The 15,675-nt window shown below is 41.2% G+C and overlaps 1 protein-coding gene across 4 annotated transcripts in view; it reads right to left on the bottom strand.

The window, feature by feature from the left end:
• Positions 1 to 15,675, bottom strand: part of PKHD1 (PKHD1 ciliary IPT domain containing fibrocystin/polyductin) — a 443,703-nt gene that overhangs the window by 240,928 nt on the left and 187,100 nt on the right. For 3 of the 4 annotated variants that reach the window (XM_061398410.1, XM_061398408.1, XM_061398411.1), the window contains exons 42-46: positions 14,222 to 14,278; positions 13,851 to 13,981; positions 4,129 to 4,241; positions 2,573 to 2,678; positions 323 to 457 (exon numbers count right to left, since the gene is read on the bottom strand). In XM_061398410.1, the coding sequence (XP_061254394.1) occupies positions 323 to 457; positions 2,573 to 2,678; positions 4,129 to 4,241; positions 13,851 to 13,981; positions 14,222 to 14,278 (542 nt within the window). The remainder of the gene's footprint in view (positions 1 to 322; positions 458 to 2,572; positions 2,679 to 4,128; positions 4,242 to 13,850; positions 13,982 to 14,221; positions 14,279 to 15,675) is intronic. The other variant, XM_061398409.1, reaches the window with a different exon arrangement.

Below are 15,675 nucleotides of genomic sequence, written 5' to 3' on the forward strand. Positions count from 1 at the left end.
TAGAGTAAATGAACCTAAAATTATTAGACTTTTTAATTGGTGTGGATAAAAACCCTAAATCGCAACCAGATAAGAGTTCTGTGAGCCACTCAGGGCTTTTGTGATTTATATGAACACAACACACCGAAATCTTATGTGTGCTTGAATTTTATGATAAATATCACCACTGCTACAAATCAAAGAATCCTCTAACTTTGACCAACTAAACACAAGATTTGCTAAAGAATTCTATTAAAACTACATATCCTGAATCATCAAAGGACCCAGAACATATGATTCTGTTTTGATGAACAACTTAAAAGAATCACATGAAGGCACTTACCTTGTGGGCAAAATGACCCAGTAGTAAGCTGTCAGTAATTGATGTATTTGCATCACTTTCCAAGACATCAATTCCAAAATCTCTGCATGCATAAACCTGGAAGTTTTTCAGGTGAAGATTGCTACTTCTAAAAATCTATAAAAGCAACAATATACGTTATGTCAAAGGTCTGAGGCTCGGCTTTTCTTGCAGATTTCCTGTAGCTTCTTTAATTATTGATTAAGTACAAATGAGTGTGCTATATCATATTTAAGCTGCTTTTGTCCATCAATATCTGTGCAGGCATCCCAAAGTTGCCGTGAGGTCAGCATTAACTAGCCCCCTTTGTAACATCCCCTCTGTGCTTTTCATTTTTCTTCCCAACAACTGATGCATTATAAAGGTCAATGTGAATTCTTCATGTATTTAAAATAAGCTTGCAACTGTCAAATCACACAAAATTGATGGAGAAAAACAAAACATCCAGGAACTTCAGTACTTAATATTTACCTCAGTGTTATTAACTAAGATTGTCAAACACTTGCAAATATGAAATAAGTAATTCAGCATGACTATAGATTCAAAATACATTCTATGTGTATACAGCTTAGGTTAGTGGCTCCAAACAAGGATCAAGGATTAACCAAACACGCTTGTTAGAGTTGAAAGAATTACACTAGCTTGGGGAACCCAGGCCTAAGTTTTTAACCTGGCACTGATATTAGCTAATTATGTGATCTTCAGCAAGACTTTTTACTTCTCCCAGCTCTCAGTTCAACCATTTTGAAAATCAGGGTGGAGGTCAGGACTGCCAGTTAAACTTACACAGTCACCCCTCTGTTTATTAAATAGGGCCATGTTTACATTTGTATCTTCAAGTGGGAGTCTTCTATTAACTAAGGCCAAGGTAAACTTTCATGCATTGGAGAAGGAAATGGCAACCCACTCCAGTGTTCTTGCCTGGATAATCCCAGGGACAGGGGAGCCTGGTGGGCTGCCGTCTACGGGGTCACACAGAGTCGGACACGACTGAAGCGACGCAGCAGCAGCAGCAGCAGCAACCTTGATTTACCATAGGTTAGTGCTTTTACTTGTCAATTAGTTTTTGTGCTTGACTTTTCAAGAACTGAATAGCTTGCATTTCCCACTCTACATTACCTTTTATAGAATGATAGATCTTTGAAGACACAGAGGTCTGTGTAAACAATATAGCTATGATCTGAACAAATTTGACAACAGTTTTTACTTCATTACAGGCATCAGACCCTCTGGAAGGTACAAATTGTCTCTCTGCATAAGAGGGATTTGTCCCCACTATATTCACTGTGCTAATGAGAAACAAAGTACTTTATCAAATTTAATGAAAACAAAATATTTAGTACAACTGGGATTCTTCCTGTTAGCTACCCCAATTTTGTATCTTGTAACTTTCCCCCCATCTATGATCATTTTCCTTATGTTGAATATGTGAAATAAATACCTAACCTTCTTACTGTGACTTAATTATATGTTTTATTCTATTTTCTGCATGTCCTGTAGATGTATCTCTTCATCTTTGTATCTTAGGCTCCATATTTCTCCATGGCAGAGACCAAATGTATGTAATTTTCTCTGTGTAACACCAAATAGAGACCCTGGATAATTTTTACATGGTATTGGTAATAGTGAGCATACAAAGCTTTCTTATAAGAAGTCACTGCAATAAAGAAAAGTAAATGAGTAACATTAACATTTTCTTTCAAAGAAAATAAAATTTGGCCCATTGGTAAAGGGGAGAATGCCACTTTGACCTGGAATTTTTGTGTTTCATTGATGAACAGCACTTTTTCTTACGACTGAAAGCGGATGTTAGGTATCAAGCACACAACTTTTGCAGTCTGGACTCTGCACCTGATTTTGCTACTAACAAACGGTGTGACCCTTGGCAAATCCCTTTACTTTCTGAGCCTTAATCTTTTCCCCAAATAAGCATGTGAGGGGAAGGATAGATGACCTCCTTTGATTCTTCTTGGTTGCAAATCTCTACGATTCTGTTGTTCCCTTAGAGCTTCTGAAAAGTCACCACAGAGGCAATGGACAAACCTTGGCTTTCTGATGAGGAATCTGTTCATTCAACAACTATTTGACACACACACCTATGATGCTGTTGGCTCCTTAAAGCTGCGATAATATAGCAATCCTCCCCCAGAAACCAATCATCGCCTTTTAAGTACAGATGCAGAATAAGAAAACGAATGACATTTCTAACTTTAAAAAATTAAAGAAACATACCTGGGCACCACCTGCACTTCCCCAAACTGTGAAATTCTGGAACAGGGTGGAGCCAGCACTATTATCCCAAGGAGGCTGGAATTTAGGGTATACAAAGAGACCAGACCTGGGGAGAAAGATAAAGAGTGAAATTTGGCTGATTTCTGCATTCCATATGTCTCACTCATTGGAAAATATAAAACTGAAGATACTGAATAAGGGAATAAGTGAGACTGAAGACGAGGTCTTCTCTCTGAGGGTCACTGCCCATCGCTCAGCCTTTCTTTCTGTGACCCTCTGTGACCTGCTCCTGGATCTCAACAAGGTGCAGGTTGCCGTGGTGCTATTCCATTCCATCAGCCCCTGTAAATTCTATCAGCTCCTTCCTAGGAACCTGGACACCCCTGACTAGCCCTACAGAGCCCCACTCTTCCATCAGCCTTCTTCTAGATCCACCCCTTTGCTGAGGAAGCCATATACCAGAGCCTATAACCCGTGCAACTTTTGTGCTTCTCCCTGAAATGGCCTAGCATTGTGGCATTTTTGGATACCTTCTCCCCTCATATCCCAGGGTTGCTGAAAGCTGCTAGATAAAAAAAAACTTCATTATCTTAATAATAATTTCATGACACATGTACTGATCCTACCTCAGCCAGCACTTCAACATGGCTGAACAATGGTGCTTAATCCTCATTCTAGTCTCCTTATAATTTCCCATCATTACAATATTGTCTCACTATTACTAATGTAACTATTATCAGAATCATTTATATTGAGGAATTCCCTGGAGGTCCAGTGGTTAGCATTCTGCACTTTCACTGCTGAGGTTGCAGATTCAATTCCTGGTCAGGGAAACAAGATCACACAAGCCACACAACACAGCCAAAAATAATAATATCAATAATAAATTGTTTAATAGAATTATTTCTATCAACTATTGAGTTCTTACCATATTCCAGATGTTCTCTTAGGTGTATAACATAAGTCATCTCTAATTTTCAAATCAAACTTTCAGTAGAGATGTGGCCCTATTTTACAAATAAAGGTCTGACTCTTTAGAAAAAAGCAAGTTACTCAAAGTCCAGCTCTGAATCAAGTCCCGACTGACTCTGAAGCTCACATTTTCCTTACTTTTCTACCATGGTTCCCAGTCCTTGCTCTTAGCAGATGACTGCATCCTCTAAATAGCAAAGACCTTGAACTAGTCACTGTCATCTCACAGTGTGCAAGTCACAGGCAAAGAGCCTCTTCTCCAAACCTCGTCTCCCCACTCAGCTCCTGAGCTCAGGCATTCTGGCCTCCCAAGTGCCCCCAGTCTCTTGGGAGTTTAATTCATTTCTCTATGAAATTGTTCTCTGGCCACAAAAGGCGTCCTGTGTCCTGTGCCCCCTCAAATGACCTCTCTCTCTGTTCCCCTTCCCTTCACCACCAAACTGATGACCGAAGATGCTCACTCAGATATATCATCAAATCTTACATGGATGCCAAGCATTATTCAACCTTCTCTATGAGTCTTCTACAAAAAAAAAAAAAAAAAAAGTTACACCCAAAATGTAGATGAACTTCCCCAAAGTTACCTTGTACAAGAATGTGCACTATTCCGTGTAAATGAGAGAAGTGGAGCTTGGGATGTTCGGTTGGTCACAAGATGAAAAAAGTAGCCATAACCAGCAGCAAACACCCTGTTTCCCTGCAGAAATTAAATATAGTTTAATCATAGTTAGTCCATTACAATAAGGCCGCTGGAAAGACTTTTAAATGTGCTCATTCTTCTTTCTCACTTAATTCCTACCAAGTCATATTGATATACCTTAATCATACATTCATTCTGAAAAACAAGCTGTGGGGTGTGTGTGTAGGTTTGCGTATGTATAATGGAATATCACTCAACCAGTAAAAAGAATGAAATCATCTCATTTGCAGCAACATAGATGAACCTAGAGATTATCATACTAAGCCAAGTAAGTCAGAGAGAAAGACAAACACCATACGGTCTCACTTATATGTGGAATCTCAAATACAACACCAGTGAGTATATCTTTGAAAGAGAAACAGATTCACAGACATAGAGAACAGACTTCTGGTTGCCAAGGGAGTAGAGGGGTGGGAGAGGATAGACTGGAAGTTTGGGATTAGCAGATGCAAACCATTATATGCAAGATGAATTAACAACAAGGTGCTACTGTATAGCACAGGGGACTGTATTCAATATCCTGTGCTAGATTGCGATGGAAAAGAATGTGAAAAAGAACATCAAGATGTATAACTGAGTCACTTTGCTGTAGAGAAGAGATTAAACAGAACACTGTAAATCAAAACAAATATATCCTCATTCCTCCTCCTCCAGGCAGTTCAACTGGACTTTAATTTCCCCACCTCAATAGCTGGAATCTCATGTTAACACATCCTTGTAAATTTCCACAGTGACAAGCTTACTTGTATCACCTAATCCAAGCTCTTCTCTTTGTTATGTGAAAAACACTTGGGGCCAAAGGCCTTCCTAAAGCCAAGTCTCCACAAAGAGTTCTCTCTGATCCTCTGAACAAATCCCTGATTTGACTACGGGCTGAAGGCCAGTAATAGCACTATCCATGCCTTAGCTCTGAGACACAGCTGCTGCTGCTGCTGCTGCTGCTGCTAAGTCACTTCAGTTGTGTCCAACTCTGTGCAACCCCATAGATGGCAGCCCACCAGGCTCCCCCATCCCTGGGATTCTCCAGGCAAGAACACTGGAGTGGGTTGCCATTTCCTTCTCCAATGCAGGAAAGTGAAAAGTGAAAGTGAAGTCGCTCAGTCGTGTCCGACTCTTAGAGACCCCATGGACTGTAGCCTACCAGGCTCCTCCATCCATGGGATTTTCCAGGCAAGAGTACTGGAGTGGGTTGCCACTACCTTCTCCACTGAGACACAGCAGCTGAGTTCAAATACAACTCAAATCCCCTCAAGGTACTCTTGTCACCATTCAATCATTTCAATCACCTATAATTCTTGATAAGATTTACCTTCTAAATAATTTAATGCCTTTTATATGCTCATGTACTCTTGCCTGGAGAATCCCGTGGATGGAGGAGCCTGGTAGGCTACAGTCCACAGGGTCACAAAGAGTCGGACACGACTGAGCGACTTCACTTCACTTCATGCTCATATAAAACCTAAATTCTCCAATTGATGATATGAGTTTGGGGCTGTAATTCTGAGCAAACAACACAATGAGCTTATTTTTATATAATTCAATTAAATACCTGCAAATATCCATCATTATATAGTATATTTTAAGACAGAGTAGAAAGCCAACTCCCTAAAGAGTGTAATACTGGACACAGAGGTACTTTGCTTGGTTATATCCAATGTTTACAAAAATGTGCATTTTATTGCACCATTTTAAAACCAGGAGACTTGAGATAAAAACTCAGACACTTTTTAAAAAAAATTCTGAGCCCAACTCCTGTGGGATAGCCATAGATTAGCTGGAGCTAAGAAGAGCCTGCTGTCTTGGACTATGGATGACTTTGCCATGCATGCTGCTAAGTCACTCAGTCACGCCCTACTCTTTAAAACCCTATGGGCTGTAGTTGGCCAGGCTCCTCTGTCCATGGGATTCTCTAGGCAAGAACACTGGAGTGGGTTGCCATGCCCTCCTCCAAGGGATCTTCCCAACCCAGGGATTGAACCCACGTCTCTTATGTCTCCTGCATTGGAAGGTGGATTCTTTACCACAAGAACACCTGGGAAGTCCCCACCTGGAAAGTCCCCACCTTTCCTGCTTCAGTTCTTTATGATATCAGGCTGATCCCTGTAGCCACTGACTTTACAACCTCTTAACCCCAGGCAATAGTCAATGCTATGTGGGCTATTCTGTTTTAGTGGGAGGAATGAACAGCCAACAGATCAGGATGCTAGATACATCCTATGTACTTGTGGGCATCTGTCCTGTCCCATGGGAACCCAGAGAAGGAAAGCCAGGGAACAAGCTGCCCAGTCTCAGCTCTACACCTTGTGTGACAGGGGTAAAGGGAGCCCTGAAATAGGATGTTTTAAAACCAACAATACTCAACTCCTGGTGTATGCGAAAGGAGAAACCAGTGCCCCAGCCCCTGGAGGTTGCTGGCTTCTGGAGAAGTGTGAGTGAAGGCCAGAATTGACCCTGAGATGGGAGGCCTGGCAGGGAGACAACACTGCTGGGACCTGGTAGGTGGGCCAGGGCTTACTGACATAATCATAGGTGCCGTTTCCTGAATCAGCCTCTCATCCACTGGGGGCGCTGAAGGCTCGCTCACTCCGGGGATTTGGATCCCACCAGCCAGGACTTTTTCACTCCGCCACAGAACACCTTCTTTATCTGTGCACCAGAGGCCCATTCTCTACTGCACTTCATTCTTTTGGATTCTGAGCTCTTCTTCCACTTCCTGAAGCCACTTAAAATTCCAATCATATATCTTTCCACATGCCAAAAGTGACTTTTGGATATCATTGAATATGAAGCTGAATCACTATTAAAGATGCTAACGTGACTTCAGGGGACCTGGGCCATCTTTAAGACCCCAATTATCTTGGGGGACTGGGCAAGTCTGGAGCTGTAGTTGTCAGCTGGGATGATATTGTTCCCCAGAGAGCATGTGGAAATCTCTGGAGACAGTTTCTGTTGTCACAACTCAGAAAGAGAGGGGTTTTACTAGCATTAATTTGACAGAAATCAGGAATGCTGGTTTATAGAGGACAGGCTCTCACAACCAAAGAATTTTATGGCCCCAAATGTTATGGCCCCAAATACTCTCTTGCTCAAAGTCACTCAGTTGCATCTGATTCTTCACAACCCCATGGACTATAGCCCGCCACGCTCCTCTGTCCATGGAGTTCTCCCAGTAAAGAATATTAGAGTGGGTAACCATTCTCTTCTCTAGGGGATCTTCCCAACCCAGGGATCAAACCTGGGTCTCCCGCATTGCAGGCAAATTCTTTGCCATCTGAGCTACCAGGGAAGCCCATGCTAATATTAGCATGGTTAAAAAAAATAGTCTGTATGTGTTCTTGAAATGACCCATACCCATTTTCCAGTATCCTATCTCCAAATGTTGATGAAAGACCAACCTAAATATAAAAACGTGGTAATTATAACAAGAATACTTTGACAGTTTTTACTGGGAGGGTATTTATATCTTTTTAAACAATCAAATCTTCCATTAGACACTCCCCCAAAGAACACTTATTAGCAATTGAATCAGTTATCGCAATTCTTCGCTCAGCTAGCAAACAAGACATGCACTTATGATCCTCAGCTTTGAAAGAATCGCTGTTCCTAAGTTGACAGATCCAAGCACCCAGGGGAAGCACTAAATAAAAGTGCCCTCAAAGAAACACAAGCAAGCAATGTGACTGTTGATTCCGTTATGGTTACACAACAGGAAGCTTCCTCAGAGGAGCACATATGAAGCTCCACCTTCCACACAGCCAGTGAAGAGTGGCTATGTCCCCACTGCCCTATGAGTCACTAGAAAGGCCACGAGTATATGAGAACTGAGAGTTAGATAACGGGAGCTTCTGAAACACCTGCCTCTTCTGCAAGTATACAAACCACAAGAAAGGTTCACAAGAGGTTAGAAATGATCTTCTCAACTTGAATGTACACTTCTATTTCATTAGCGATGAGATGCTAATTCATTACCACGACTCTACCAGGAAGGGAAAGATTCAAGTATTTCCAGAATATATTCCAAGGACTTCATCCTTATTCATTGTCTTGGCTAGACAGGCATGTAGTTTGAGAGAATGAATAATTTGTTAAATCATCTGCCCTGGTGTCATTAGTATTTTTGGAGCACCTGGGTGATCATAGGTAAATGCTTTCCAAGTGCATTTATAGTTGGGCAGGATATTTGCAACTTTGGTCTTCTGTTAGCCAATAAGGCTCACTTTTTTTCATAAAAGAAGCACTTAAACAGTCGGATGGCATTACTTTCCAGCCCTTTTTACTCTCCATTCCAATTGGGTATGCTACAAACGATTCATGAGAAGAAACCACATATGTATGCAGGTAGCCAGCGGCTTGTGGGGAAGGGTTTAAGGCAAGCAAGGAATTTTGTGTGGAAATCAATTCTTTGCGGAAGTCAATGTATTATGGACATTCAAGGAAGAGAAATTCCAGAAAGAAATTAACTGCCCAAGTATGCCAGCTCCTTGAGGTGTGCATCTGTAGTCACTAAAAAAAAAAAAAAAAGTGAGTCAACCCTTCAGGCAGCTCTTAAATATACATTAGCTATTGAGTGGAGAGAGCTAGAGAGCTGAAATCAGCCTTTAAACACAGAATTCCTTACAAAATTGATTCACAAACCAGAACAAATTCCCTACAAATCAAATGGATGCTTCCAAAGGACTGGTCTTTAGGGGTTTTCCATTGGCTATTCTAAATAGGGGTCTGGTCATGGGAAATGTTCAAAGCCCACATACATATGGGAGGTTCTGGAGCACTCAGAGTGTACGGTCTCTCGCTGATAGAGAGCAAAAACCTTCCAGCCTGAGGTCAAACTAGGTTCAGTCTATGAGAAAGATGAAGCATCTGGGCAGGTAACAAGAAATGCCCATAAAGGAGTCAGAGACTCAGGACACTGATGAAGTGCTCCCAATGCTACAGGTTATGCATGGAAGAACCACCACCGATCTTTGCTGGAAAGCCTGGCGAAACCTATCTAAGGAGTATATAAAGGAACACCTCAAGTTCCTTGGACACTCAAACAGGACTACCATACTGAGCCCTCACTAGCAAGAACGACGCAAAGCTAAGATTTTGCTTCTCACAGAAACTGCCCCAAATTTAGCTTAGTGGCAGCCTGGGCAATGAGGCAAGTGAACCACTCGCAGCTATGAAAACTAAAAAGGAATATCTCACTTGAAATATCCTTATACCAGGCAGAGTTGAAGGTGAGTGAACTGTAAAGATGGCTGCCTGACAGCCAAGGTGAATTCCATGCACTGGGCAGAACATTTGGTCCTAGTCTCTGGATCTAGGAACAATATACAACTACAAATCACTGCAGAGACTTAATTAAGGATCAACTCCATTTCTTCCTGCCTGCCAGGCTAGGCCAGAGATTTCAAGGTCAATGTCTATAATGTAGGCTTTCTGGATTGGTTGTCCAGCCACTGGGATTAGGTCACCTTCAAATATAAAGGCTTTTGTTTACATAATAATGTAGTCCCAATACCGGTTTCCTGGTTGTGCCACTGCTCTATGGCAATGGTTATGGTTAGGTACCACTGGGGGAAGCTGGGGAAAAGGCACATAGGAACTCTCGGTTCTGTTTATGCAACTTCTAAGTCTAAAACTATTTCAAAATTAAAACTTTTTAAAAAAGAAAAATCCTATTGAATCATAGTAACGCATAGCTTAAAAAAAAATATTTTGCCCAACTGCACATACACACACCTCTCACAAACTGCACCTCACGCACCAGCCCATCACTGTTGTAGCCTTCTGATTATCACTTTGGAATAAAAATATATTTCTAAGATACATTTTTTCTGTGTATCATCCACTTAAAATACAATAAACACAAGCTTACTATTTGTCCAATGACTGAAATGACCTTCATAGGCACTAAGAGAAGTTCCTAATTTTTAGGTTCTGACACATATGCCCAGTTATACCTATGTCCCTTGGTTGTGGCACATTCTAGACAACAGAATACAAAAGAGACAGTACAGCAGAACCCCAGGGGCACAGCTGCAAAATTGGAGGGGACTGCGCAAAATTTAACACTCAGACATGAGTTCCACAAGATCTAAATGCTGACACAGATGAAACACCTTATTTTTCAGTCATCAAAATGATTGAGGGATATTGTGATCCATTCTTTAATTTCCTCTTTCTTCCGCCCATTCTTTGATTATGGAATTATACCTACATCCATTTATTTATTATATGCAAGTAATTTTTATTGAGCAACTATTACATATCAGACACTGTTAGGGACTAAAAGTTAACAAGCCAATTTAAGATCATTTTATAACAGAATTTTAACAACAGAATCTTAAGATCATTGAAGATGAAAATGTCAGGAATATACCCAATGAATGTACTTAATGAACTTATGTTACCACCTTAAACTAAAATCTCATTCTCCAAATGCATGCACTGTATTGTTTTTTAACTTTGTAAAGAGGAAGAAAGTAAATGAACGGAAAGGGAAGGCATCTAACAGGAATCAAAAAAAACGTGTTTTGGGATCAATATATTCTTTGCTGACTGTGCACTGTTACACAGATCAGTCTACAGAGTCTCAGGTGACCTATGAGCTTGCATGTGGGCCTCTGGTTCTCTGCACCTATAGCCAGCTCATTTCTTTTGCTTCATGTTGTTTTGCTTGTTTGTTTTGTGTTAGTTTCAAGTATATAGAAAAGTGATTCAATTACAAACATATATATTCTTTTTCATACTCGTACCCATTACAGGTTATTACACGACACTGAATATAGTCGCCTGTGCTATATAGTAGGTCTTTGTTTACCTATTTTATATATAGTAACATTTATCTGTTAATCCCAAACTCCTAATTTATTCCACTTCTCCCTTTCCCACTTGGTAACTATAAGCTTGTTTTCTATGTTTATAAGTCTATTTCTGTTTTGTAAATAAGTTCTTTTGTACCTTTTTTTTTTTTTAGATTCCACAGATAGTGATATCAGGTGATATTTGCCATTCTTTATCTTACTTCACTTAGTATGATAATCTCTAATCCATGTTTTTATAGATAGCATTATTTCATTCTTTTATGGTTAAATAATTCTACATATATATATACATATACACCACATCTTCCTTATCCATTCATCTGTCAGTGGACACTTAAATTGCTTCCATGCCTGCTGCTGCTGCTGCTGCTGCTAAGTCGCTTCAGTCGTGTCCAACTCTGTGCAACCCCATAGACGGCAGCCCACCAGGCTCCCCCATCCCTGGGATTCTCCAGGCAAGAACACTGGAGTGGGTTGCCATTTCCTTCTCCAGTGCGTGAAAGTGAAAAGTGAAAGTGAAGTCGCTCAGTCGTGTCCATCTCTTAGCAACCCCCTGGACTGGCAGCCCAGCAGGCTCCTCTGTCCATGGGATTTTCCAGGCAAGAGTGCTGGAGTGGGGTATACCATTGCCTTCTCCATGCCTGCTGCTGCTGCTGCTAAGTCACTTCAGTCGTGTCCGACTCTGTGCAACCCCATAGACGGCAGCCCACCAGGCTCCCCTGTCCCTGGGATTCTCCAGGCAAGAACTCTCCATGCCTAGGCTATCATAAATAGTGCTGCTATGAACACTGAGGTGAGTGTATCTTTTTGAATTAGAGTTTTCACTTTTTCCAAATAGTGCTGCTATGAACTTTGAGGTACATGTATCTTTTCGAATTAGAGTTTTAATTTTTTCCAGAAACATGCTCAGGAGTGGGACCACCAGATCATACTGTAACTCTATTTTCAGTTTTGTAATGAACATCCATACTGTTCCTCATAGTGGCTGCTAGTCAGCTCATTTCTTACTAGTCAACTAGTAGTCAGGACACTTGCCCCAAAGATTCTACCCAGTGAAGCAAAACAGGCAGCACCCCTGACACTCAGTGTGGATTTAGATACATTCTAGTCTCTACTGCAGGCAGAGTACTCCAGTACTCTTGCCTGGAAAATCCCATGGACAGAGGAGCCTGGTAGGCTGCAGTCCATGGGGTCGCTAAGAGTCGGACACCACTGAGAGACTTCATTTTCACTTTTCACTTTCATGCATTGGAGAAGGAAATGGCAACCCACTCCAGTGTTCTTGCCTGGAGAATCCCAAGGACGGCGGAGCCTGGTGGGCTGCCGTCTATGGGGTTGCACAGAGTCGGACACGACTGAAGCGACTTAGCAGCAGCAGCAGCAGTCTCCTACAAGAAGATGAGCTGGGCATCTTGAAGGTGTCCTTTCTTCTAGGCATTTCAAAGTAGTCATGATTCTGCGAATCATGTATCATAGTATCCAAGAAACTATACAAAACATAGCTCTTAAGTCCCCAAAGCTTTCTGGGATGGCTATGCCACAAGCCCTGTGGTCACCAACAAGTTAAATGTTGCTCTCGTTGCTCTGTGTCTAGAGCTGGGTTTCCTTCGATCCATGCAGTTCTGCCTCCTTTCCTCACTGGCATATTAGCTGCCCCTATTAGGCACCTAAAATACTGTGTAAGTGCTGTGCTTGGAATAAACATAATTAAGAGTCTAGCTGAGGGTTGAAGAGATAACCATGACTTTTATTAGGGGTTATTCAGCTGAAGGTAATTAAAAACAGATGATCAGAGAGAGAGAGAGAGATGTTCATTCTCTCCATTCCTCAGAAATTTGGCATAATTATCACAGTAGATACTCAGAGCCATGTCCTGAAGAGTGAGGCCCTTAACCCTTTCATAGTCCATGGGACAAAACCTTTGGAAAAGGGGAAACTAAATGGCCTACCCACTACTCTGATGCCATTCCTCATTCACAGATTTGTGGTTAAACTACCAGAAAAAATAATTCCTTAAACGGCTTAGATAGAAATTTACTAAGAAAAAGTAATGTTAAGTTGTAATAAATAATGGGATTCAAAAAAAAAAAAACCAAGGCCAACAGAGTGTATAGCTGAGTTTTGAACATTGCAGAGATTGCAGCTGTCAACCCTCTATGCAGTCAAAAATTCATGTAAAATGTATAATCGGCCTTCCATATACATGATTCCTCAGTGTCCATGGTTCCACGCCTGTGGGTTCAACTAACTGTGGATAATATGAGAGTGTAGCATTTACTATGGAAAAAAATCCGAGTATGAGTGGACTCATGCAGTTCAAACCCGTGTTGTTCAAGGGTCAACTGTACTCTGTTCATCCTGGAATCTGACACGCTCTCACTCACCACACAACTCTGCTGACCCTCAGTTCTGAACACTCTTAAAGGGCAACAGTATGACCACATTAATACAGTAGCATAATGAAGATTTTAATAATTATTATCAGAATCAAGACCAAATTCAGTGACCACCACATATAACTCAGGAAGATATTTTATGACCAGAAAGTAATCAATATCTACTTCATTTCACTTCATATAGATATTGCCTCAAAGAATGTTAATGGGAATTCTGAGGAAATGATTACATATATCCTAAAGCTGTTTAATCAAAAATCATAAAGTAGTTTCCCATTACCTATGTGCAGCAAGTAAATGATTTATCCCACAACACTGATGCTGCCACTCAGGATAATTTTCAGAGTGAACATTATGCCTCTCAGCTCTGATCTCCCTAGAGGATCTGAAGCTCTTACCTCTATAACATTGGTGGGATGGCGGATGTAGATACCAGAGGGTGTCACCACTTCAGGACTGGAGAGTCCCTCAGCACCAGAAACACGAATGATCACATTGTTTCTTATTATGTTTCTCTGTTCTGACCAGTCTAATTTAAGAAAAGGGGATTTGTCAACATAATTAAAATGTACTCAACCCAACATTCTTATTTCTACTAATATAGGTTAGAGTTCTCATCATGTATATACATATATTATATAGACAGCTGTAAACATCTAGTGTGTTCAACAAATTTAAGACATCTAACATTCTGCCAGCAGCCCTGTCTATAAAATGTATGACAACTTAAATAGATGGTAATAAATTTAAAACCAATTTACATATTTACCCTTTCCTCCTCCAGAAGTAACCTCCCAAAGGATATACCTTATCTCAGGGGATGTACCTGAGAACAAAAGATGATGTTAGCTCAGCACATTTCGTGCCACCCAGGAAAATGAGAGCTTCTTTAATACTATTTCTTGTTTTGGTGTGGCTTGCTTCAATTTGTGTGTGTGATTTTATCTATGAATCAGACAGACACAGATTATGTGAACCTTTTAGTTCTAGAACTTCATGAATCAGAGTGTGAGTGAAAGTCGCTCTGTTGTGTCCAACTCTTTACGATCCCATGAACGGTAGTCCATGGAATTCTCCAGGCCAGAATACTGGAGTGGGTAGCCTTTCCCTTCTCCAGGGGATCATCGTGACCCAGGAATCAAAGCAGGATATTCTGCACTGCAGGCGGATTCTTTACCAACTGAGCTATCAGAGAAATCAGAAGCTCATTTTAAATAAAAATAACAAAGAAATAGATCTATTGTTTTACTTCTTAAGAAGAATCTAAGTGACTGTCTCTGCAGTTAAATGGCACACACTCCGTGTTACATCCAGCCCCACCCTGAGCTCTTTGAATTGACCACCAACCATCTGCATGCCCCTCTCATCCCCATGGAAGATCTGGAATGTCCTGGATAAACAGGCTAGACAGGATCTGAGACACTCACACTCAGATCAGAGGTTTGAGATAGAACAGAATAAAAGAGCATGGCCCATGCTACAGAAAGGCTTCCCAGGTGGTACTAGTGGTAAAGAAACCGCCTGCCAATGCAAAAGACTAAGAGACGCAGGTTCAATCCCTGGGTCGGGAAGATCCCCTGGAGAAGGAAATGGCAACCCACTCCAGCATTCCATCCCTTGGACAGAGGTGCCTGGCAGGCTACGGTCCATAGCGTCACAAACAGTCAGACACAACTGAAGCAACTTAGCATGCACACATGGATTCTACAGAGAGGTCAACCATGTAGCATCCATACAGAGCAGCCCCACAGATCCCCTTTCTTCTAGGTCTTCAGATATCTGGGTTTCCTATGTCATTTCATGTGTCTGAGTCTGCAAACTTATTTTGCATGGATTGAATATCTTATCTAAAATTCACTGACAGATATTCTAATTCCATCACCTACAATACAGTAGAGGTCAAAGAGCTTCCACTCACGATATCCAAGCACTCAAGGATAAATTCCTCCTGCAGGTTTCATTCCTTGCCTAGTTAATGCCAATTTCACAAAATTGTTTCCCCCTAAAATAATATTGTTATGGTGCCTCCCTGAATTTCTGCACCAGGTTTCAACAAACTTTTCCCTTACAGCAATAAAGGTAAAAATAAGCAACGCCAACCTTCCATGTGTTAGTCTGACTGCCCTGTCCTTTTCCAATCAAAAGACTGTCTTGCACCTGATAACTTCTATTGTCCTTAGCCCATAGCCTTTTAGAGCTGGTGTTAGTTTGTGCTGTGCCTAG

The sequence above is a fragment of the Bos javanicus genome, chromosome 23, assembly GCF_032452875.1.
Source record: "Bos javanicus breed banteng chromosome 23, ARS-OSU_banteng_1.0, whole genome shotgun sequence".
Lineage (NCBI taxonomy): Eukaryota > Metazoa > Chordata > Mammalia > Artiodactyla > Bovidae > Bos > Bos javanicus.